This window comes from Geotrypetes seraphini, chromosome 5 (genome assembly GCF_902459505.1).
Source record: "Geotrypetes seraphini chromosome 5, aGeoSer1.1, whole genome shotgun sequence".
Classification (NCBI taxonomy): domain Eukaryota; kingdom Metazoa; phylum Chordata; class Amphibia; order Gymnophiona; family Dermophiidae; genus Geotrypetes; species Geotrypetes seraphini.
In genome coordinates this window covers 164,458,074-164,484,652 of record NC_047088.1, presented here as the reverse complement: position 1 = coordinate 164,484,652, position 26,579 = coordinate 164,458,074, and the positions used below count along the sequence as shown (strand labels likewise).

Below are 26,579 nucleotides of genomic sequence, written 5' to 3'. Positions count from 1 at the left end.
CCCCAGCAACCCTTATCAACCCTGACAGACACCTGACAATCCAGAGTCCGCGGACTCTACGAAAGCCTATCATCAACAAAGTGACACAGATCACATCTTAGCACCTTCTCATCCCCTGTGGTTCAATCAAGAATACTGAAGAGAAACACTCACAAAGCTGAAAGAATCTGGTGCAAGACAAAACTACCTTCAGACAAAGAGACCTGGAAAGTATGGTCAGACACCTACAAGCAAGCAGTGTCAGGAGCTAAAGAAAAATACTACTCCCAACTCATCATGAAATTCCCCAACCAATCCAGAGGCATCTTCTCTAACTTTTTTTCAACAGTCAGTTACCCCAAATCTTACCTAGAGACCACTTAAACTTTGGAATTTATTGGAGCTCCCGACACTGCTTGTTTGTAGGCGTCTGACCGTACATGCTTTCCTCCCTCCGCAGAGGCACCCCACAATACTTCAGCTCTATCAGGAAGTCTCTTCTTGTCGCCACTTGATGGCACATCGCATGTTATGATGACTCGGTCACATGGTCTCTACAGTATATGTGGTCCCAATTGTCTGTCTTCACCTCAGGCATCGTCAGTGGGCATTATCCTTCCAGTGGTCTCAAGCAGCTGATCTTCTGTCCCAGTGCTTGTCAGTAACACCGCAACTCAAAGACTCACTTCTGTGGTGGATGTCTCCAGCCAATCTCTACAGTCTCCTGTTTTAAATACCACCTCATTGAAAGATTTTGACAACAGATGCTTCCATGTTAGGATGGGGAGCTCACTTAGATGGTCTCCACACCTAGGGCTCCTGGAGTTCTGCAGAGATATGTCTTTACATCAATCTACTGGAATTACGAGCATTTTGCAATGCCCTATTCATATTCCAGGATCGTTTCCTCAATCAAGTAGTACTAGTTCGAATAGAAAATCAAGTAGCCATGTATGAGACAAGCAGGGTGAAACAGGATCCCACAGCTTCTGCCAAGAGGCCATCCAAATCTGGTCCTAGGCTATTGCTCCCAACATTTTCCTGAAAGTCTACCAAGCAGGAAAACAGAATTGGCCCACAAATTGAGCAGAATTATACATCACAATTGGTCTCTCAGCACGTTCATCAGGTAGACCTATTTGGCTCCCCCCTACAATCACAAGCTCCCTCTTTTTTGCTCCAGGCTCCACACTTCCAATTGCCTGGAAACGGATGCTTTTCTGCTCAACTGGCAAGGCAGGTTTCTCTATGCATTTTCTCTAATCCCGCTAATCAGGAAAACACTGCTCAAGCTTAAGTCAGGAATCAGCCACCCTGATCCTCAAAGCACCTCGGTGGCCAAGTCAACCTTGGCTCTCTCTCCTCCTACAAATGAGCATACAGGAACCAATCACTCTGCAAATCTTTCCAACACTGCTAATATAGAATGAGGGCTCTCTACTGCATCACAATCTACGTTCTTTAGCTTTCATAGCATGATATCTTTCTGCCTGCAGCAGTGTCAGCTATTATTGAAGCATCTAGGAAGCTTTCCACATGGCGCTGTTACCACTTAAAGTGGACTCACTTCTCATTGTGGTGTAATAGCAAATATCTGGATCCAGTGACCTGTCCTATTCCATCCATACTGAATTATCTCCTACACCTCTCTAATTCTGGACTAAAAATAATTCAGTGAGAGCTCATCTCCATGCTATAAGTGTTATTCACACACCACTGAACAAGTAGCCCTTAGCAGTAGAGAATGACACAATGACAGAATTTGTCACCTTGGGAAACCATCCCATATCATTCTTAGGAGAGAGGGAAGAATCAGAGTATGAATGGGCACAGCCACTGACCCTCAAACCTTGCACTGAAGAATGCTGGTGTAGAAGGTTTGAAGCCGAGAGAGACTAAAGAATGACACAGGATGGTTTCCTGTGGTTATCTGCAGGAACAGGGACAAATTCTGTCACTGTGTCATTCTCTAGCAGTGCATTGTGTGATTTCTAATTCATGAGGGGCCTTTACAATACCAAGACACCTCTAAAACCTCCTCCAGTGGCTTGGGACTTTAATGTAGTACTTTCCACACTCACAAAGCTTCCATTTGAATCATTGTCCACTTCATCTCTCAAGCACCTCACTTGGAAAGTGTCTTCTTCACTGCTCTCACATAGGTATGCCAAGTCAGTGAACTTCAGGAACTAGTAGCAGATCCACCTTATACATTTTTCCTGACAAGGTGGTCCTTCAAACTCATCTGAAATTCGTCCAAAAGGTCATTTCAGAGTTTCATCTCAACCAGCCCATCAATTTTCTGTTATTTTTTCCAGAGCTGCATGCTCAGCCTAGTGAGGAAGCATTTCATAAGAACATAAGAATAGCCTTACTTGGTCAGACCAATGGTCCATCAAGCCCAGTAGCCCGTTCTCACGGTGGCCAATCCAGGTCACTAGTATCTGGCCAAAACCTAAGCAGTAGCAATATTCCATGCTACCAATCCAGGGCAAGCAGTGACTTCACAATAACATACTATGAACTTTTCCTCCAGGAACTTGTCCAAACCTTTCTTAAAACTAGCTATGCTATCTGCTCTTACCACAACCTCTGGCAATGCATTCCAGAGCTTAACTATTCTCTGAATGAAAAAAAAATTTCCTCCTATTGGTTTTAAAAGTATTTCCCTATAACTTCATCGAGTGTCCCCTAGTCTTTGTAATTTTTGACAGAGTAAAAAATCGATCCACTTGTACCCATTCTACTCCACTCAGGATTTTGTAGACTTCAATCATATCTCCTTTCAGCTGTCTCTTTTCCAAGCTAAAGAGCCCTAACCATTTTAATATTTCCTCATAAGAGGAGTTCCATCCCCTTTATGTTTTTGGTTGCGCTTCTTTGAACATTTTCTAGCGCCACTATATCTTTCTTAGATAAGGAGACCAGAATGTAATGTAATGCAAACATACTCTAGCTTTTTACTTGGATAGGAGCAAACCTCACAGAACTTCTACTCAGCTGTTCCTGTCATTTGACCCAAACAAGATGGAAGCTCCTGTAACCAAGAGAACTATTCTCCATATGGATTGCCGACTACCTCGTTATGCAATGCTCAGACTGGTCTGATGCTAGAGGGTTATGTAACCTCACTTAAGGTGTGAGCAATGGCGACTTCAGTAGCCTATCTTCTACTCCTATTGAGGACCTCTGTTAAGCAGCCACCAAGTCCCTCACTTCATACATTCATGACCCACTACTGTTTGGAAAACCTTACCAGACAGGATAGTTAGTTTGGCTACAAAGTTTTCCATAATTTAATCTCCGATTACAAGCCAATTTCCCTCCAACCCTATTTGTTAGATGGAAAGTTCTCACATGTGAGAATATGCTGACTGCTTGTGCTGGGATAAAGCACAGTTACTTACTTGCAACATGTGTTATCCAAGGGCTGCAGGCAGATATTCTCACAGCATGCCCACTTCTCTTTCTTGACTTTCTTAACTTTGTTACTGAACTGATGGTCCCACGAGCTGGCAATGGGCAGGAAGGCACCCTTGCATGCGAGGTAAGGACAATCTTTTAATTTCTTAAAGTAGCAGTTAACTTTAGATGGTCCATGCTGGGTTCTGTAGATGACATTACCAACATGTGAAAATATCTGCCTGTTGTCTTTGGATAACAGCTATTATAGGTAACTGTGCTTTTTCTTCCATTTGCTTCTTTGCTTTCCTTACTACTCAACCAACCTCTCTTAATTTTTCCAGATATTTTTGTCTGTCTAACCCTTTCTGCAATCTTTTGTAGTTTATAAAAGCTAACCACTTTTTCCTTACCTTTTCAGCTACTACTTTTGAGAACCAAAGCAGCCTTCTTTTCCTCTTACTTTTACTTACTTTCCTTACAAAATGGTTTGTTGCCCATACAATAGCTCCTTTCAGTTTTGCCCACTGCTTTCCTACTTCCAGATGTTCCCATCCAGACAATTCCTTGATGTAATCCCTCATCCGAACAAAGTTAGTTGTTTTGTTTTTTTAAGTTTAGAACTTTTACTCTACACCTGTCTTCATATTAAACCACACCATCACCATAAATCACTGGATGCCAGATGGTCACCTACTATAACATCACTGGCCTTATCTACAAAATTGAATAACTGAGAACAGACAATTATCACTGGTACTGTATATCCAGGTGTAAAGCAACAGCCAATACTTATCCAGTTATCCAGACCGGTACCTGGATGACTACTTGGATTATCTTAGGATAGCCATTTTCTATACTAATTTTACCTGGATAGTTACACATTAGCAAATGGAATATCATCACTAACTGGGGACTCCCAGCCCCACATGAGCTCTGTCTTTAGACTACCAAGATACTATGCAGATAGCACTGGGGAAATTTGTGGTATTTAAAAACTTACAATTTTCAGTTTACCTTACAGTTGATCATATCTTCAAAGTTGAAGCAAAACTGTTTACTTACCTGAGTTGTTAAACTCAGTACATAGTCCAGCCTTCAAAACTACTGCAAGCTTGCTCAGATTTCTATGTTGATCTGAAGTGAGGCCACTCCCCATTAATACAACAGGACCTTCCCTACGGACACCAGCATTTATCTGGTGCATGTGAAGACAAGAGAAATACATATTAACATGTAAAACATCCTTATTTTCAGGAAACAAATTTTACTTAGAACAATATTTTAAAAAATCTGTTTAAATCTACTGATCCAAAGAAGTAGTCAATATTGTAGATTCTAGAGCAGGAGTGTCCAACCTCGGTCCTTAAGGGCCACAATCCAGTCAAATTTTTGGGATTTCCCCAATGAATATGCACAAGATCTATTTGCATGCACTGCCTCTAATATATGCAAATAGACCACATACATATTCAAGTGAAAACGGGTCCTGGCAAAGGCCGAAGTAGGACACCTCTGCTCTAGAGCAGTGTATCACAAACTATGAAGTGTGCCGCGAAACACCGGTGAGGAGAATAGGCGCCTGAGCAAGCTGACTACCTACAGGACGTGGCTCTTATGGTACGTCGTGTAGGCAGGCAGCTGGCGCCAGTACCTCTCCTCCTCGCACTCCAACCGCGCCCCGAGTTTAGTGTGCTGCAGTTTCAAAATGTTTGCGACACACTGATGAAAGATCATGGTTTGGAATAATACTAAGTTAGCCCAATAAAAAGTATCAACTACTCATTTCAACCAGGTTAATGCGTATTAGATCCACGCTTGCTATTTCAATACTTTTTGGATATTCAGTGTTACTATCCAAAAAGCTAGTAGTGCTAAAAAATATGTACAAATAGTCACAGTATTACACTGCTTGGCTATATACATAGGGCTGGTTAGGACAGAAAAAAAAGGTTGCTCTAACTTAAAACCACTTTATAAGGATAGCAGCTAAATATCATTGGTTATTCCTAGAGTTAAGCAGAAAATACCCTAATTTTGCCCTGGTACTGTTAAGATAAAATTCTTACAGCATTATTCTTACACTATTTCTATAGATGAAAAATGACAAATGGGGGGGGCGGGGGGCGTATATACACTGAGCAGCAACCAATCAACTTATCAGCCCCTCTTAATATCGAGTTGTATGCATTTAGGTGAGCTAGTATGAAATCCACAACACTTTGGTTTTAAAACTTACAATATAAGATGAATGAACTACAGTGTGTCCTTCATTCTTCAATGAAGGTGGCTGCTGCAATAGTGACGTCATCTCTTCATTTTCTGCATAGTCTATAGGCCGTAGACCGAATATATTACTGGTAAAACAAGCACAGATGGGGATTTAAGTAAATAAAATATGTGACTTGATTTTTAACAAGACCCATTAGCTAAGAAAGTCTCTTCCTCCCCAACGTTAATATGTAGTTTTGACTAACACCACGTATACACAATCCGGAGCATGAGAATCCCAGGTAAGACAGATGGACTAAAAACCACAAGCTGCTGCATTTTGAATTAAAAATAAACACAGCCTTTAGCACAACAGCAAAGAGTTATAATAACTTTCCTAGGCACTGAAAATGCTTTGTACTTTACCAAGAATAGTTGTCGAAGTCTAACTTTAGAACTTTCATATCTACATTTTTTCATATGATGAAACAGAAATTTTTGAAGCTGTTTGGAGCTCAGTACTAGCTGCCTGGGAAAAACTGGTGGAATAATAAAGAGAAGGGATGAGTGAGTATGAGAGAGAGTGTGTGTAATTAGAGCATGTTGTAGGCTAGAAGGCAGAGGAAAGGTAGGGGTGCTGCAAGTCCACACTGGGGTTTTTATAGGAGATCCTGTATTAGAAATAGTTTATCATTAGCCTGCTGTCACCTATTGAATATTCACCAGGCAATATTAGCCCCACTCCCCACCCCAGGCTATTTGTCAGGCCCTCGATCTGGTTATGTCTCTCACCTTCCCATCCTAACACAAGCAGATTTCTTCTCTTTTCTCTTAAGCTCTGGCTTCAAATATTAGCATCTGATTCTGCAGTTTACCCAAATGGGAATGAATATCTATAACAAATCCTCTATGCTCACAGTTTCCAAGTGACTGGAATTCTTTATGTGTTGTAATATTGCTGGAGTAGGTTAGCATAAATCCTTTTGTTGCCTTCCCAGATGAAGGGCTCCATTTTTTGGACTCGGGATGTTATTTTGTCCTTTATCTAGTATTCATGGTCCTCATTCCAATATTTTAATTTTCACCCCCACCCCCTCCACACCAATATTTCCTATAGAGGTTTGTTGGTCCCTGGAACAGCTATTTTATTTTTTTCTACTATCATGTGACTCTTCAGCAAGTTTGAACTATATAGTTCCCTTATTCTTTCTCTGCTCTTTCAGATTTGTTGATAAAAGTTTGGGAAGCATACAATTCAAACTTACAGAAAGCTATGAATTTAGTGCTAGTAAGTCTAGGGATAGGGTGGAGGAAAGAATGTGTATGGGGGAAGAATTGGTGTCAAACTTAGGGTCACTGGGGGGGGTCACTTCTAGCCCCTCCCCCAAGACCTAAAATGTATATTTATCTTACTATTTTTTCAGTAGTAGCTCAGGTAGCGTTCTAGACAAATATTTGTGGGGGCAAGTCAAAGCAACATTTCCGCTTGCTCAGTACATCATATACTCTTCCCCAATCCCTTTTTTAATTAGCAATAAAAGATGCCATGAACTTTTACACATTAAAAGCCCTCCCCCTCCAGCTATATTCAGCTACCAGTTAAAACAGGGGTGCCCAAATGGTCGATCACGATTGACCAGTAGATCGCAAAGGCAACGTGAGTTGATCGCATTGCCTTTGCGATCTTGTTCTTCCTACCTCCCCGAGCCAGGCCAGGTGCGCACAAGCACTGGACCCACAAGCCTTCACCTCCGACGTCAATTCTGATGTTGGAGAGGAAGTTCTGAGCTAGCCAATCGCTGCCTGGCTGGCCTGGAACTTCCTCTCCTACGTCAGAATTGACATCAGAGGTGAAGGTTTGTGAGTCCGGCACTTATATGCGCAAGGCCTGGCTCGGGGGAAGCAGGGAGAAATCGGCGTGCTGGCTTTGGGGGAGAGGCAGGGAGAGAGAACAGGGAAGTGGAGAATTTGGCACAATGGCTTGGGGGAGGCAGGGGGAGAGAGAAAAAAAAAAGACAGGCAGCTAGAGAGAAAGAATGACAGAAAAAGAGAGGGGCAGAGGGAGAGATAAAGAAAGACAGAAAGAAAGAAATATTGGATTTACAGTCTGAAGAAGGAAGTGCAACCAGAGACTCATGAAATCAGCAGACAAAAGGTAGGAAAAATGATTTTATTTTCAATTTAGTGATCAAAATGTGTCCGTTTTGAGAATTTATATCTGCTGCCTATATTTTGCACTATGGCCCTCTTTTACTAAACCGCAGTGATTTTTAGCACAGGGAGCCTATGAGTGGTTTAGTAAAAGGGGAGGGGATATATTTGTCTATTTTTGTAATGTTGTTACTGAGGTGAAATTGCATATTTTAAAGTCAGCTGCCTTGACCTCTGAAAAAAAAAACCCAAAAAACCCAAATACAAATGATAATTAACATTTTCTCTGCGTACAATGTGCTTTGTATTTTTTTAAATTTTATTGTTGGTCGATCATTTTGACTTGGTCATTTTAAAAGTAGTTCGCAAGCCAAAAAAGCGTGGGCATATCTGAGTTAAAACCACAATTATGATTGATAGCATCACTCAATAAATTGCGTGATGTGAAGTCTGAACTCTCTACCAGACTGGATATAATCTCAACATAAACCCTGCACATCTCCAGTTCTTTATCACAAACTTCATGTTCCCCAATAACGGAGTATCTCATTTTCAGCCCATTTCCATGCTCTCTTTCTTCTCTAAGATTCTCAAAAAAACTGGTTCTCTCCCAATTAGACAATTTCCCCGAATATACCAACATCTCTCATCTGTATTAATCATAGTTCCATTGTTTTCATAGCACTGAGACCCTTCTCCTGGCTCTCAATAGCTCTATTCATTATTCTCTTGATCTATACTATTCTGTTATTGTTGCTTCTTTAGATCTTTCCTTGACTTTCGATCTATTTGATCATTCTTGTCTCTCTTGCTTTAGCTCTTTAGCTCTATGGTACTGTCCTCTCCTGATTTACTGACTTCCTTTCTGGTCATATTTTCCAACTTTTTCAGTCCCTATCTTCAAGTTAATAATCCTCTGGTATTCCTCAAGGTTCTACTTGTTCCCTTTCCATGTTCAATTTATTCCGCTCCCCTTTGCTTACCCTTATTCAAAAAGCTAGGAATTATTAGGAAAGGAATGGAAAACAAAAGATGAAAATGTTATAATGCCCTTGTATCGCTCTACGGTATGGCCACACCTCAAATACTGTATACAGTTCTGGTGACCATATCTCAAAAAAGATATAATGGAATTAGAAAAGGGACAGACAAGGGTGACAAAAATGATAAAAGAGATGGGACGACTTCCCTATGAGGATAGGCTAAAGCAGCTAGGGTTCTCCAGCTTGGAGAAGAGACAGCTCAGGGGTGATATGATAGAGGTCTATAAAATAATGAGTGGAGTAGAAAGGGTAAATGTGAATCACTTGTGCAATCTTTCCAAAAATACTAGGACTAGGGGACATGCGATGAAGCTACTAAGTAGATTTAAAACAAACTGGAGAAAATATTTCTTCACATGTGTAATTTTTTTCTTTGTGACTCTGTACAGCGCTGTGTACGTCTGGTAGCGCTATAGAAACAATAATTGGTAGTAGTAATTAAACTCTGGAATTCATTGTCAGAGAATCTGGTGAAATCAGTTAGCTTAGTGGGGTTTAAAAAAGGTTTGGATAATTTACTAAAAGCGAAGTCCATAGGCTATTATTGAGATGACTTGGGGATAATCCACTGCTTATTCCTAGGATAAGGAGCATAAAATCTGTTTTACTACTTGGGATCTGGCTAGGTACTTGGGACCTGGGTTGGCCACTGTTAGAAACAGGATACTGGGGCTTGATGGACCTTCGGTCTGTCCCAGTAAGGCAATTCTTAAGTTCACATCCTTGTATGTGCATTCCAAGTGTTTCAACAACCTGAGAGCTCTGCTGTCCTGCAATGTGGAGCACTATAAGCTCCCTTCTAGTTTGAAGAACAGTCAAAGAGGGGAGAGGAGCTTGCTGCTGATCCAGACTTAAGGTGATGTTAAAAGTCTCCCACAGCCAACTTCTGTCAGCTTAGCAGGAAGGAGCAGCGTCTGATGAGAAGGCTTCAGGAATAGAAACTTGCCTAAAAGGGGATGCCATTCCAGACTTGGAGGAAAAGTCTTGAATTTTCCCTTTATGCTTTCCCCTTATGCTCTCCCATGGCTCACATCAGTCTGTGGCCAGTAGTAAATGCAGATAAGACTCCCTCATTCTGTTGTATGTTTCAAGGAACAATTTGCTTTCAAAGCTTATATTAATAGTCAAAATATTCTTTATATACTGTTTTAAAATATAAATTAGCAAATTTGTCACAGTTCATGCAACGAAGTCACAACTGCACAGCAGTGATTAGGTGTGCTCATTCATCTTCTGTGTGCTCAGACAAAGTGAAGTTGAAGTGCTTTCCTCATTATGAAACATGATTAAAAACCAATGGTCAGTCATTTTGCTGATGAGAGATGGTTTTTAGAAATGAAATTAGGTAATAGTTATATGTGGGTGGGGAGGGAAAGGGTCCCAAACAGCACCATGAAAAAGGCTTCTCAAAAACAGGTGTGCAACTGAACTACTTATTAGATCCAAGTACTACATAAATGGTGCCAAATGCACACAACTAAGTTAAAGGAGCTAAAAAACTGCAGAAAAGACAGTTTTGCTCATTGCCAATGCTACAAGAACCTTCTCAATTTTATCTGCCTGTGGGCATGCAAGGCTTGTTAATTTATATATTATTTGATTTAGCAAACATTCATTGGCCTAGCATTCATGATTGGCTCTTGTTAAAGTGCTTTAATTAATTTCACACCTTTACTGATTTCCAGTTCTCTAGTATAACTAATGAGGTTGAAGCTGGCACAATAAAAATGTTTCAGATTACAAAATAATTGGCTAAATCTTAGCACAGCATCATGGGAGTTTCAGTCTATTAAATGGCATGCTGTTCCTGATAAAGCATGCAACATGAGGGCTAGCATTCAGTTTTTCCTTACATCGTAAACATATTTAAATAGACTTGAATCAGAAATTTTAGATTTGAAACATAAGGCTTCTATAATAACTACTCTTCTCTTAAATATATCTAAAGGAATACAGTATATTTTAAGAGACACTCAATTCAATTTAGAATAATCCACTAGTGATCTTTATTCTTTAGTCCTGCTTATCACACACCATTACAATTCAAATTATTATTTTTAGCAGCCAAATATTGTTTTGAAAATAATCTATTTTTAAACTTCTCAGCAGGTGTGATGGTAGTGTCTGTTCCAATTGATGCTATTGGTTCTGTTTCAGGCCTGGGTGATAGTGAAAAGATGAGAAAGTTGGGGGAACGCAAAGGAAGAAACTGTGAGAGCTAAAGAGGAGAAGAGAGGAGAGTGAGGGTGAAAGGCTTGAGGAAGCTCAAGAAGTATGCAGCTCTCTGAAGTCGATGTGAGGGACTGCACTTGCTAGGGAAAATATATACTCAAAACATCTATTCAAGAACCTTCTTCCTGATCCACAAAAAGAGATGGAGAGTGAGGATTATTGAGGGCCAGGGGGTAGAGGAGAGAAACATTTCATTTCCTGGAGAATTTTTGAACTGTATTTTATTTCTAGATGGTTTTCCTAGTTCTACTACAATACAGGAGTAAAGATGACCAATGATGTAGGAGTGCTTTATTCTTTAATGATGAGATTCTTTATTTATCAATAACAAGTCACGATATGAATGTGTTTTGGCCCTATGACCTGCATCAGGAGTCTCTACTTCTGTATACCATCTAATTCAGGAGCACTAAACTTGGACTGGCTTGTCTTTTTTTTTTTTTTTTGGTTCGATACCATTGCCTATGCGCTATGTGTTAAAGAGGGAACCGAATCAAACAAAAACATTCTGCATGACACAGATATGTTAAAAAACAACATCACAAAAACAGTGCAATTAATCATAGAAATAATTCCAAAACTGTACTTTGTACAATATACAGCTTTGACTAGCAACCCCTGAAGAAGCTGTTGTGAAACAGGATACTCCTGTTGGGACTACGGAGGTTCATGGACTTTTAACTAAAGTGGACATTGCTCCCATTTGAAAGCGCTGAGAATTGCTGCAAAACATTGGGTCGTCAGACTTCAGCTAAGTGACATTTTTTGGCTATGTGTGGTCTAAATTGTTTATGTGCAAAACCCTTTTGAGAATTTATGAATTAGTTAATTTTTGTTTTGGAATTATTTCCGATTGCACTCTTTTTGTGATGTTTTTGAATTTTGAACAAATTCATTTTTTGTAAAGGGGTTTTGACTTTTTCTTCATGCAGATTCCAGCTGACCATGGAAAGAATGAAGTCCCTTTTTTGCTGCATGATTGAATTAGTCCATTGATTGCAGGCTTTATTGTGCTCTACTTATCTATTGTTGGAAGGAAATATACATTTACTAGTCTTTAAGCCCGTTACATTAACGGGTGCTAGAATATGTCTGTCTTTTTTTTTTTTTCTTTCTGTCTCTCTCCTCCTCTATTTCCCTGTGTAGCGCTGTCTCTGCTTTCTTCCTCACTTTGCACTCTCCAGCTGTAACATTACTGCCTCGCTTTTTCTCCTGCAAGCATGCCTGCTCTCTTTCTCATCCCCAGTCTCTTTGCTCTTTTTCTCTTCTTGAAGGGATCTCTGCTCTACTTTCTCTATGTGTTCCTTATTCATGAAAACCTCTTTGCTGTATTTTTTTCTCTGTATGCTCCTGATCTTGTGTTTCCCTGTAGGTATTTATTCCTATTTTTTTTCCTTCTTCAGTCTCAGCTCTTCTTTCTCTGAACATTTCTTACCTCAATCTCTCCAATTTTCTTTCCTTCTTCAGTCTCAGCTCTTCTTTATCTAAACATTTCCTACCTCAGTCTCTCCAATTTTCTTTCCTTCTTCAGTCTCAGCTCTTCTTTATCTGAACATTTCCTTCCTCAGTCTGTCCAATTGCAGCTCTCTTGCCCTCTAAGCCCCTGCTGTGCATGTCTTCTCTCCTGCTCCCCTTTCCCGACAAACCTGCGACTCCAGCAGCGTGTGCAGCACTCTACACACGCTGCTTTGGGGCCTTCTACTGCCCTGATTTACTCTGGCACGTCCCTGATGACATCATCAGAGACGTGGCAGAGCAAATCAGGGCAGTAGAAGGCCCTGAAGCAGCGTGTGTAGAGTGCTGCACACACTGCTTGAATCGGCGTTTGGAGTCGGGACCGCGAAGAAATTAGCGGCTGGAGTCTTTTTTCGGCGCTTCCCTTCCCGCCCCTTGAGGTGTCGCCGCGGCTCCTCTCGATCCCCGCCAGCGTCGGAAGCCTTCTCCGACGCTGGTGTGGCTCGTGAGAGGAGCCGACAGGAGAGCAGGATTGGACATCCTGCTCTCTTGTCGGCTCCTCTCACGAGCCGCACCAGCCTGGGGTCCAGTCCTTCCGGCGAGTGTAGGTAGGTGCTGGGGATTCGCGCATGCACACTCCTGCAGCCACAGACCTACTGATCATGGAAGCACGCCGAAAGGAGTGCGCATGCGCGGCTAGCGTTTTATTATATAGGATAGGTTATGCATATTTAGTGGAGTGTTTTTTATGACTGGATAAGTGAAGTGAACTTATTGGCTTTCAGTCTTTACTGTTGTGTTAAGTTCCATGAGGCTTATGTGAAGTCTTTTTCTCCACTATTTATGCTTGTATATGTTTCTTCCTGAATAGAAGAGGATATAGCGGTGGAGTTTATATTGATATTATCTATCCTGTCTGGTGAAGAATATAATTTCAACTACCCCAACATTGACTGGATAAATGTTGCATCAGGTAGTGCTATGGAGGTAAAATTCCTAGATGTCATAAAAGACATCTTCCTTTACATCCTGCTACACCAGTCCAAACAAATGGGACATATTCAAGGTGAGACTATGACCAGGCAATAATACAAATTGTCTTTGGAAGGCAACATCAATATTACCCTAAGTATCCCCATTATGACGCTCAATTATGGGGGTTATGATGCCTAAGAAGGTATACTGTCCTAAATTCATACACTACTGCCCAAGGGAGAAGCATGAGGCTTCTGAGCCAATCAGGGCCTTAGGCCCTTCCCCAGTGCATCACATGATACACATGAGGCCCAGTGGCATAGCAGGCTGGGCGGAACAGGAGGTGTTTGCGGTTCCTTCCGCTACCAACACCAAAGGTGTGGACACAGGGGAGGGGACATTGCGGTGGCAGGAGGAAGTGGGCATCACTCCTGCCATTTCGGCGTGAGGGGGGTGTTCAGCGTGGTGGGCACCACCGCCGATGGGGGGAGGGAGAGCATCAGTGGGCATCCCTCCTGCCATTTGTGGGTCGCTGCATGCTGGGGGGTGGGGGTTCTTTTTTTTAATGGGGCGGATATTTTGCATGGGGTTTTACAAATTTGAATGGCCGGATTGGAAAATGGGCTATCAAGGGGAAAAATACTCAGTGGGCCATTTTGTGAATTGGGTTGGTTAGCAGCAATTGTCGCTAAACCTGTGAAAACAGGTTTAGTGACAATCGCTGACTTTAGTGAATCTGAGCCTAAGGCAAAGAAATCAGTCTTGGATACAAGGAGCCTTATGGGAAAAGATTCTAAATAGAAAGAACTGTGGGCTGAGAAACCAGCACCTAGAAAGGAGGAAGAGAAGGCTGCAAGCAAGGGGTGATCCCACCGAAATCAATGATATCCAGTTGTAAGCACCATATGAGAATTGAATGGAGTAAAGCTCTTACAAAGGAATTCAGAAATGTCTCAGAAAACTGCTACTGCTACATCTCTCCCCCAAACTACTCTGTGAGACCAAGTAAAAGGCTAATCATAAGTATTAACAGATTTCAAATCTGAATCTAAGACCCAGAATGCACAGAATTAACTGCCACTGAGTTAGAGGCCTTGCCCGTGCCATAAGTCCAAAGGACTCAAGTCCCCTAAGGGTATCGGACCTCATATAAATTGGGACTGGAAGAGAGTAGAAGAGCAGTTGGGAGACAGAAAATGCTACAATATAATTATTTTAATCACAATTAATGCATTAATCACAAAGTTAACTATGTTTAACCTGCAGTCCTACTTCAAAGGTGTTAATATACAAACAGATATTTTTCAGAGATGGAGAAATTGTAGACCTAGAGGACATGAATTGAAGTTGCAGAGAGATAGGTTGAGCAATAGGAAATACTTATTCAGAGAGGTTGGTACATGTCTGGAATGCCCTCCCAGTAGATGTGGTGGGGACAAAAACAGTGACCCAATTTAAAAAAAACTTGGCATAGAGGAACCCTATATAGAATAAACATGGAATCAAAGGAAAAATAAATAACCTTCATGATTTAAACAGGGCACAAAAGAGTGTAAGATGCATGGAACAGCAGGTGCAATTTTGGCTGCCTTGCTAGATAGACTGGATGGACCACATAGGTTTTCACTTACCATCTTTTACCACGTTACTATGATACATTTCTACTTTGTACTAAAGACAGCTTAGTGCCAGAAGTCTTCTAGGTTTTCCTAAGCACAGCTACACTAATATGAGAGCATCTTACTCTAACATCTGAAGGCAATAAAAAGAACCTCCAAAAGTGTAAGCCCCAAATACAGGACTTTTCCACATGGACCCTATCTCACTCCCTAGATTGCTATGCCTGATCCATTTCTCAGCATACCCTAAGCCACCCCTCAACATGCCTGTTTGCAGCACCTGCTAACTAGGCCACCCCCAAAGAACCATAACTTCAGCAGCTGTCAGCTAAGGCTCTCTTCTCAAGGAGCCAGCTCTGAGTTCCCCTGCACCAGCCCAGAAAACTGCAGAAATTCTGAGGCTTATGCAGAGCTGATTTGCAGCAAGCACTGATGTCAGTGGGCCTGAATGTATCAGGTGCTGATCACTTTTGCTCAGTCAACCTTCCCCATGGTGTGCTACATGGGAACCACACAGCTGGTAGCCAAATGGCTACCGATTCATCCATTAGTAGGACAGCACCAAACAGTCTCGCAGATCCAGAGAACAGGAGGGATCTCTCAAAGAGAGAAAGAGATAATGGTTACTGTGGATGGGCAGACTAGATGGGTCATTTGGCCTTTATCTGCCATCATGTTTCTATGTTTCTTATAATTCCTGATGGCTTCTACTTACCACCACCCTCCAGAGGCCATTTGGAGCTTCCTGCTCAGTTACTATGACCCCCTCAGGATTGGAACCCACAGGCTGAAGCCCTGGAATGAAGATTCTCCTGACTCCTTTTATTCCCTTAATAGAAGAGTAAGGGGTACCCTTTCCCGGTGACACAGACCCTCTGCAACCCCTGCCAGCCAGCCATATAGAATGAGAGCCTGTAGGATGAGGCTTGAGGCTCTAGATTGCTTGGAACTTCCAGGCTACACCAGGGAAGGGTCTGTGGACTGATCCCTGGCAGCAAACACTGGCTATCAAACATTTATAATTTGGAAGATATAGAAAACATACTGAATCCAAAAGCATCGCCATTATTTTTCAATTTGACTGAAAGCAAGACTTGATTACAAAATGGTCACTCATCTGGTACAAATTTTCTGTAGACCACTGTTAAGGACAAACTAGCAATTTTTTAAGAATCTTGTTTGATGACCCTTCCATCAATACCCCAGTGAAAAATATATAAAAAAATTGTCACATTCCATCTATCCTAAGCTTCAGCTGTGATTTAGTTAAGGAGATATCCTATGCTTAGCCATTACTATTCTACAAGCCACACAAAGTTCTACCAAACTAAATATACAGAATGATCAAATAAAATGGAAAATGAAGGAAAGCCTCTCATGAGCAGCTGGACAGCTTTTATCTGGGCATAATCATAAAGTCAAATGTTGAAATACTTGCATCCTCAGTGGTACCATATACAGTGGTGCCTCGCATAACGGACGCCTCGCACAGCGAACGCTGCGCACAACGAACTTTATGTCTTGATCCATACAACGAACTTCGTTTCACACAACGAAGTCGCCCGAGCTGCATCCTTCCGCGCAGGCACTGCGCTTAACTGCCCTCTCTCCGCCTGGTTCCCTCTTGCCCCCCCCCGACTCCCCGACACGATCGGGGCAAAAAGGAGCCCAAGCCCTCTTGCCCCGCCGATTCCCCAACTCCCCACACAATATCGGGCCAGGAGGGAGCCCAAGTCCTCCTGGCCACGGCGACCCCCTAACCCCACCCTGCACTACATTACGGGCAGGAGGGATCCCAGGCCCTCCTGCCCTCGACGCAAACCCCCCCTCCCCCCAACGACCGCCCCCCCCCAAGAACCTCCGACCGCCCCCCCAGCCGACCCGCGACCCCCCTGGCTGACCCCCACGACACCCCCAACCCCCTTCCCCGTACCTTTCTGTAGTTGGCCGGACAGACGGGAGCCAAACCCGCCTGTCCGGCAGGCAGCCAACGACGGAATGAGGCCGGATTGGCCCATCCGTCCCAAAGCTCCGCCTACTGGTGGGGCCTAAGGCGCCTGGGCCAATCAGAATAGGCCCGGGAGCCTTAGGTCCCTCCTGGGGGCGGGGCCTGAGGCACATGGGCCCAACCCGACCATGTGCCTCAGGCCCTGCCCCCAGGAGGGACCTAAGGCTCCCGGGCCTATTCTGATTGGCCCAGGCGCCTTAGGCCCCACCAGTAGGCGGAGCTTTGGGACGGATGGGCCAATCCGGCCTCATTCCGTCGATGGCTGCCTGCCGGACAGGCGGGTTTGGCTCCCGTCTGTCCGGCCAACTACAGAAAGGTACGGGGAAGGGGGTTGGGGGTGTCGTGGGGGTCGGCCAGGGGGGTCGCGGGTCGGCTGGGGGGGCGGTCGGAGGTTCTTGGGGGGGGGCGGTCGTTGGGGGGAGGGGGGGTTTGCGTCGAGGGCAGGAGGGCCTGGGATCCCTCCTGCCCGTAATGTAGTGCAGGGTGGGGTTAGGGGGTCGCCGTGGCCAGGAGGACTTGGGCTCCCTCCTGGCCCGATATTGTCGGGGAGTTGGGGAATCGGCGGGGCAAGAGGGCTTGGGCTCCCTTTTGCCCCGATCGTGTCGGGGAGTCGGGGGGGCAAGAGGGCTTGAGCTCCCTCTTGCCCCGATCGTGTCGGGGAGTCGGGGGGGGCAAGAGGGCTTGAGCTCCCTCTTGCCCCGATCGTGTCGGGGAGTCGGGGGGGGGGGCAAGAGGGCTTGAGCTCCCTCTTGCCCCGATCGTGTCGGGGAGTCGGGGGGGGGCAAGAGGGCTTGAGCTCCCTCTTGCCCCGATCGTGTCGGGGAGTCGGGGGGGCAAGAGGGCTTGAGCTCCCTCTTGCCCCGATCGTGTCGGGGGTGCCAGGGACCACACGGAGTCACCCACCGTACCACCCGATTCGGGTAAGCGCAGGTATCGGTGGGTGGCTTATTTGCGGGGGGGGGTGCCTTATTTTACATTTTTTTCTAAAAAGGGGGGGCTGTCTTATTTGATGGCCCTGCCTTATCATCGGGGAAACACGGTAGAAAAAAAAAAAAATGAACAGTTAAGTCCCAGTTTTTGCCGCTGAGACTCTGCCCTCTCACTGTAAAATTAGACTCTACTTAGTCTGTCTTTAAATTTAAAAAATGTGTGTTGTTTTAAAAAACAATTATGTTTTTAGATGTATCTAAATAAAAATAATAACCAAAAATTTATCTTTTTTTATGTCATCTTAGCATATTTTATGCTACAGAACGAATTATTTTTTTTAACATGTATTGTTATGGGAAAACGCGTTTCACACAACGAACGTTTCACATAACAAACTTGCTCCTGGAACGGATTAAGTTCGTTGTGTGAGGCACCACTGTACAAAGGTATCTGCTACTTTAAACTTATGCACCAGTTTGTCTTTTGAAACTTGAATTCAAATATATGTCACTGAAGATGACTATTTTATGTTTACTATGAAATGAAGCACACTTTTACTAATACCAGATCTGCTGTGTATGACAAGCTGGCAACAAACTATATTGAGTAGAAGCTTTCATGAACAACTGTGAAATTGCAAGAGTGAAGATCTAATTTGTCACGTTGCTTGCCTTGCTGTGAAGCAGGAATGGACCCAGGAATTAAAGAGACCAAATAAATGGAAAAAAAAAAGCTATAAAATATAAATCAGTTTTATGCAGCAGATTAATTTAAAATTTTTTAAACCAGACCAGCAAGACAATTAATAGGTCCAGTGGTCTAAATAATTTTCTATTTGCAGTTTGGTATCTTTCCTAGTCAGGGGTAACTTTGTGAATATAAGGAAAGCAAAATTTGCTTACCTATAACTGGTGTTCTCCATCGACAGCAGGATTAACAGTCCCATATGTAGATGTCATCATCATACAAATACCATATATTGATATTTTCAGCTCATTTCCATTGGCTACAATAGTGTAAAGACTATGCATGTGTAAAATAAGCACTTTGCCAAAGAGCCCTCAGCAAAGCTCCTTAAGTCTATGACAAAGTTAATAGCATACAGAGGAAAAATGCAATTAACCCATATGGAGAGGTGGGAGGTGATGTGGGACTTCCAATTCCATCTACAGAGAACACCAGTTAAAGGTAAGCAGCTTTGCTTTCAACATGGGATAAGCAGGATAAATAATGTCACATGTGGAGAATCCCGATATAAGATTTGTTTTGAAGTTTCCTTTCATTCTGCTCCAAAAGATAACCCACCATTTGGGCAACTGAAGTTAAATACCAACATTTTAAATAAATTTCTGAAAACTGTCTGTCCAAAACCACTATTGATTAGATCATTGATACATTGCCTTTTTGTAGTACAAAGAAAGTGGTTTAAATATTACACAACAGTAAATAGAAACATAGAAAGTGACGGCAGAAAAGGGCCAAGGCCCATCAAGTCTGCCCACTCTATTGACCCACCCCCCTAGCTACCCTTTGAGAGATCACACTCTGATGACCAATCCCCTCTGATGACCCATCCCCTCTTAGGGATCCGACATGAACATCCCATCTGTTCTTAAAATCTGGCACGCTGCTGGCCTCGATCACCTGTACTGAAAGCTCATTCCAATTGTCAACCACTCTTTCAGTGAAGAAGTATTTCCTGGTGTCGCCATGAAACTTACCACCCTTTATTTTCAGCGGGTGCCCCCTTGTGGCCGAGGGTCCTCTAAGAAAGAAAATATTATCTTCTACCTCGATATGACCAGTGATATACTTAAACGTCTCAATCATGTCTCCCCTCGCTTTACGTTCTTCAAGAGACAGCAGAAAAAAGACTTGCCTTACTGGGACAGACCCTCATGGTGAGGTTTCAGGTTTATTTAAAAATTTGATATACCGCCTTATCAAATTTCAAAGCGGTTTTACATAATATAAAAACAAAGTATAAAAAGAGCGTACGTTAAAAACAAATTACAAATAATGCTACAAACAATCTAACGCACTGACAAACATTGACTTACCGATATAGGATGGAAAAGGGCAGAAATACAATTTGTAAAAAGAGAAAGCGGGGGAGAAGGACCAGAACAAAAAGAAGGGGAACAATAAAATAAATAGTCTAGTATTTTGTAAAATAGGCTAAAATGATTAAAAAATAGCATGGAACAGGTTTCCATTACTGTCCTTAGAAGGACTATTATACACCGAAAGCATCTTTAAAAAGAAAGGCCTTCAAGTTACTTTTAAATTTATCAATGGATGTAATTTCTCTTATATAATTTGGTACTGAATTCCAGATAGTAGGGGCCATAACAGAAAAAAATGCTAGTACGCATAGTGTTAATGTATCTTAAAGAGGGGATGGATAGCAAGTTTTGATTAGATGAGAATAATGTACGATGGGGGGTATGGGAGATAAGTAGCCTGTTAATAAAATCAGGTTGGCCAAAAGTTATGGTCTTGTATGTCAGTAACATTATTTTATAGGAAATTCGATGATCTATAGGCAGCCAGTCAGTACCTTGCCTACCACACTGCAGACCCAAGTCACCCATGTTCAAGCACCAGTTGTGAAGTCACATAGGCAGCCAAACATGATGGCAATGATACTTGGAGTCTTGGTTATAAATCATGTATTATTGATAGTATTCAACTTAGTAGTCAATATGCCTTCGCCTTCCCCTCCCCCACTAAGCTGCACAGCACCCCGCTCGCAGTTTATGACAATAAAATGATCTAACACGGTGGAGTTGTCGAAGCTTCACCTGTCTCTTGCCATTTGTGGGACACAGACCATAGAAGTCTGTCAGGTATTGGCCTCAGTTGCCCCATGCTTAATTTGGCTAATCTTCTTTCAGACTCTTTTCAGGGGACAGACCATAGAAGTTTTATGAGAACTCTCTTTCCTTTAGGTTTCAAGTTTATTTCAGTTTGATATACCATAGTGTAAAAATGCATTTTTAAAAAAGTTAAAATTTAAGAAAGAACGGAAATCTATATTAAGATCGGATAGATAAGACGTAGAAGTTCAATTGTACAATTCTACGTTGTGTCCCCAGACAATCTCCACAAGACTTGAAGGCAGCTGAATCTATTCAAAAGCATCCTGGAAAAGAAAAGCTTTTGAGCCTAGTCACAGAATTTTCTATACGGAGGTGGGAGGAGAGAACATTCCAAAGGGAAGGGTCAACTACATTGAAAATACAGTTTCATGCAAAATCATAACAAAAATGAATAATAGTAACTGATGATGCTGGGAGAAGCACAGGGTATCAATAGGTGAATAAAGTTATTAAGAAGTGTGAAGGATATAGTGGGTATTGTGTTGGGGGATACTGTCTTTCTTTGGTTACACTCAAAGCAGTTTACATATTATACACAAGTACTTATTTTGTACCTGGGGAAACAGATGGTTAAGTGACTTGCCCAGAGTCACAAGGAACTGCAGTGGGAATTAAACTCAGTTTTCCAGGTTCTCAGATGCCATACTAACCTTTAGGCTATTCCTAAACTTCCATATTGTGGATCTTATAAATCAGAAAAAGAATTTTGTGTTGACTCAAAATCTAGGTTGTGTCCTATCTCGACAAGTCAGCCTCTAGTAAATATTGTGACCAAAAGAGGTCTTAGGTATGTTTTTATTTAGTTATCTGAGCATCTAATTAATGCCTTTTCCAAGGCAATTTAAAGCCAGATGAATGAGGTATTTTTCTTCTCTCTAGTGGGCTCACAATCTAAGTTTGAACCTGAGGCAATGGAGGATTGAGTGTGATTTCAACTGGGCTCTCAATTTACCATCTGCTAGAGGTAGAGGAAAATACTGGAAATTTCCCTGAGCACCAGCAGGTTATACTGGTGAGTTCACTGGAGAAAGACCAGTTTTTCTCTACCTCCATCTGCTGGTAGGAAGGAAAATACCTACTTGTTCAGAACGGTGCAGCCGATGAGAAAGAACAGAATTCTGCTTGCAGGATTAACATCAGTGACAAATATTTTACTGGTGTCTGGTCCTAACCACACAAAAAAAAATCCTTTAAAAGCCTCACTTTACCAGTGTCACCTGGTCAATTCAGCTCAACTTTTCCGTATGGGAGCAGTTATGTTTAGGGTTACCAGATATTTGGATTTCCCCGGATAAGTCCTCCTTTTGAGGACATGTCTGGGGGTCTGGACGGCTTTTCAAAACCCGGCACTTTGGGCTCCTTTTACTAAGCTGCAGTAGCGTTTTTAGCGTACGCTGCAGATTAGCACCCACTAACCCCCGCGCCACGCGGAAAAACTAACGCCAGCTCAATGGAGGCGTTAGCGTCTAGTGCGCGCTAAAACCGCTACCGCAGCGTAGTAAAAGGAGCCCCCCTTTGTCTGGGTTTTGAAAAGCCTCCTCAAATCTCTTTGAGAAGGAAGTCTGCGCAAATGCGCAACATCATCATATGGCCTGGGGGCAGGGGTCTGGATTTTCCAATTGGAAAAACTGGCAACCCCTAGTTATGCTCATTCATGAGCAGAGGCCTTTGCAGTTAAGACAGAATCATTCATGGATGCATTGAGAGGCTAGCAGTGGAGTTATTTATAGCTCAAGGTTGAGGCATGCAGAGTAAAGAGGGGGGAGGGGGGCAGAGGGAGAACAAACACAAAGGGGGGAGAATATTGGACCTTTGCTTTACAGCTCAGTTCAGGGACTTTGCCCTAAGGAAAAATAACAAAACAATCTAGTCAACCCTGCAACTTATTGTACGTTTTTCAAAATGTTTGTTCAGTATTACGGGGCAACCTCAGAGCAAATTTACAATGCTACTGAAAAACCGCAATTTCTGGTACTGTTTGCCCTGACTGGTTGCTGATGCAGGGTTAAGCTTAACAAGGGAAAGCGATTGGGACCTTTATACCTTTTTTGTAGTTTTACAACCACATTCAAAGTGGTTTACATACAGGTACTTCAAGCATTTTCCCTATCTGTCCTAGTGGACTCACAATCTATCTAATGTACCCGAGGCAGTGGAGGACTAAGTGACTTTTCCAGGGTCACAAGGAGAAGCACAGGGTTTGAACCCACATCCTCAGTGTGCTGAAGCTGAAGCTCTAACCACTACACCAAACTCTCCTCTGCCCCAACATGTTTACAGGTGCATATGCAGCAAGCACACCAATGAGTCAGGCAATTAGTGATGGGAAAATTCATTTGTCCAAGAGCATTCAATGGTATCATTCATTTACCTACTGAATATAAGGCATAATTCAATGCACAGATAAACAAGGAAATATTTTTGTACTGCTTTCATCAGGTCTTAGTACCTACAATGAAGCTCATCTGAAGAAGCCCAGAAAGCTGAAAAACACAAAAGTTATTTTGACTTTTGATTTTAGATAACTGTAGAGCTTACCCACCAGAATCAGAATTAGTATCTGAAAATGTTTTTATCATCTCCCTTCCTACAAATGCAACTTCACTCATATAGCCAATGGATCATGAGATTACTGAAAACATGAAATCAATCTGCAGAAGGGATTTATGAGGAATTTACTTAACTATAAAGGCACTCTTCAAGAATTTCAGTCACAGCACACTATTAAGGTTGCAATTTTCAGTGAAGGCTTGGAGAAAATTGTGAACACCAGAGATTTTTTGCACATGAGTGGACACCTAATGGTAAAGTAGCAGTGTGAGAAGTGAAGAAAAGACAGAATTTAAGTCCTGCTGATGCTCCAGATGTCCTTGGGCAAGTCACACCACTTTTCATTGCCTCAGGTGCAAACTTATGGCGTGGAAGAGTAACCTAACAATTAGCGCAGAAGCCTGAAGTCACTTAACCCTCCACTGCTCCATGTACAAAATAAGTGCCCGTATATAAGACATAAACTGCTTTATTTGTAACCACAGAAAGGCAGGTACGCGTCGACTTACGACCCATTCAAGTTACCACTGTTTGATTTTATGACGCATTTACTACAGTTTCCCCCGCCAGCTGTTAGCGGCCCCAGCACTACCAAGTCTCGCTACGCAGCAGTAATAATATAACGAGGAGGCGCCACAACGAATGTTCACCACAAAGGGATTGTGCTGTGCTTGACTTAGAAAGTAAGAAAATGTTGATAAAATATTACTTTAAGATGATTACAATATCATTACCCAGTCTAATACAGTATTCTTACCTTAGTCTAACATAGGCCGACTTACGTCCCGATCAACTTATGACCTGTCAGTCGGAACCAATTACAGTCGTAAGTCGACGAGTACCTATATATCAAGTCCCATCCCCTTCCTTTCTACTTAGATCATAAGCCCTCTGAAGACAGGAAATTGCCTAACATACCTGAATATAACTGAACCTTGAAGAAATGGCATGAACTATAGCTAAAGACACCAAGGTTAAAGGTTTTAATGTGCATTTAATGGGTTTCCAAACAGATCAAATCTTGGACTAAAGTATATTTCTTCTATGACGAGGCACACTTCTGGTAGGGATGTAGACAAAGTCTAGGTATATAATCTCATCTGGCGCTCTTACTCACTTCCCTCATCTGGTGATTTCTAAGATAATTTAAGAGCAATAAAATATAAACTGGGAAAAGAGTCACAAGGCTATCTGTGAAGACTGCATATAGAAACAATTAGAAAAGGCCAAACTCAAGTCACAGACCAAGATTTCAGGTGAATCAAAACCCACAAATTAACCTGCTTTTCAAAATCAAATGTATGGAAATATTTTATGAATTTCCATTGTGGATGCCTTGAGAACAAGACTTGTAGCTCCTGAAAACTATAATTTTTTTTTTTTTTTTTAAATCTAGATACAATATCAGAGTACAGTAGAATGCTAATGTCAAACATTTTAAGCTAGTTTAAACTCCCTTTATTGACTTACCAATCCCGTGTGCGCATTTGATTCACCAGAAATTATACACAGGACTAAATAAAAAAAAAATAATATTACTATTTTAATATATAATGTAATGTGCTCAGTTCCCATTCAACACCTCCATAATGAACCACAGGACACACAGGAACCATCACAGCAACATCATTGTTCCCTTATAGCCACCACCTTTAATAATTAAAAGGAAACTTCTGTCATTTTATAATCAGCATTCCAGCACCAGTGGGTCAAAAGTGCTCTCCAGTGAAATAAACTAAAATACATCAATACCGACTATAAACAACTTCTTTGCACTCTGCTACTCAGGCTGAGGGCTCCTTTTACGAAGCCGTGTTAGCGGTTTAATGCGCGTAATAGCGCGCGCTAATTTGCCGGCCGCGCTAGCCCCTTCCGCCTCCTCTTGAGCAGGCGGTAGTTTTTCGGCTAGCGCGGGGGTTAGCGCGCGCTAAAAAGTTGCGTGCGATAAAGCCGCTAACGCGGCTTCGTAAAAGGAGCCCCGAGTTTTGCCGACCCTTCTTTGGGAAGAGTGGCTTTACTATTAGTTACGCATGATGTAATCATTCTTTTCAATTAACAATATAACTTCTGCATTTAGTTCTGCAAACCTCAGTGCAATAAACAATTAGTAGCTGCCCCACCCTCCTGGAACTAATTGCTTATTGCACTGAGGTTTACAGAACTAAATGCAGAAGTTATATTGTTAATTGAAAAGAATGATTACATCATGCGTAACTAATAGTAAAGCCACTCTTCCCAAAGAAGGGTCGGCAAAACTCAGCCTTGAGTATAAGAGTGCAAAGAAGCTGTTTATAGTAGTTATTTATGTATTTTAGTTTATTTCACTAGAAAGTACATTTGAATTGCATGGAACACTGGAGCCACTGATGCTGGAATGCCCATAAAATATCTTTCATTTTATGGTTTTCTTTAATTTTTATGGGTAATTTCATTATTGAAGGTGGTGGCAATAAGGGAACGATGATGATACTATGATGGCTCCCGTGTGTCCTGCGGTTCATTATACAGGTGTTGAATGGGCAATGAGCATATCATATCATATATAAAAATAGTAATAATATTTTTTATTTTATTTTGTTCTGTGTACAATATTTCAAGATCAACTAAAAACAAATTAAATCAGGTGATACAATATTAATTCAAACTAACTGATCACCTTGACGTTTTTTAACTGAATATAACTCCTTGAATAAATGTGTGTGTATGTGAAAAGCTCAGACCCAACAATCAACCTCTAGTGATCAACACGGAGCAGGTTGTTAATGAGGGCGTCAGGTCAAAAGCGTGCCGGGACAAAGGCGTGAGCAGACAATTGAGCGCAGCGTGGAGGCGCGCGCCGAAGAAAATTACTGTTTTAAGGGCTCCGACGGGGGGGCGTGGGGGGGGAACCCCCCCCCACTTTACTTAATACAGATTGCGCTGCGTTGTGTGGGGTTGTAACCCCCCAAATTTTACTGAAAACTTCACTTTTTCCCTGTTTTTAGGGAAAAATTTAAGTTTACAGTAAAATGTGGGGGGTTACAACCCCCCAAACCCCCCACAACGCCGGCACGATTTGTATTATGTAAACTGGGGGTGCTCCCCAACAAAAACCCCCGTTGGAGCCCCTAAAAACAGTAATTTTCTTCGGCGCGCGCCTTTG

General features: G+C 42.2%; 1 protein-coding gene across 2 annotated transcripts in view; it reads right to left on the bottom strand.

The window, feature by feature from the left end:
- Positions 1 to 26,579, bottom strand: part of BARD1 (BRCA1 associated RING domain 1) — a 132,016-nt gene that overhangs the window by 40,222 nt on the left and 65,215 nt on the right. For both annotated transcript variants that reach the window (XM_033947000.1, XM_033947001.1), the window contains 2 exons: positions 5,621 to 5,738; positions 4,447 to 4,579 (listed from right to left, as the gene is read on the bottom strand). In XM_033947000.1, coding sequence (XP_033802891.1) covers positions 4,447 to 4,579; positions 5,621 to 5,738 — 251 coding nt within the window. The remainder of the gene's footprint in view (positions 1 to 4,446; positions 4,580 to 5,620; positions 5,739 to 26,579) is intronic.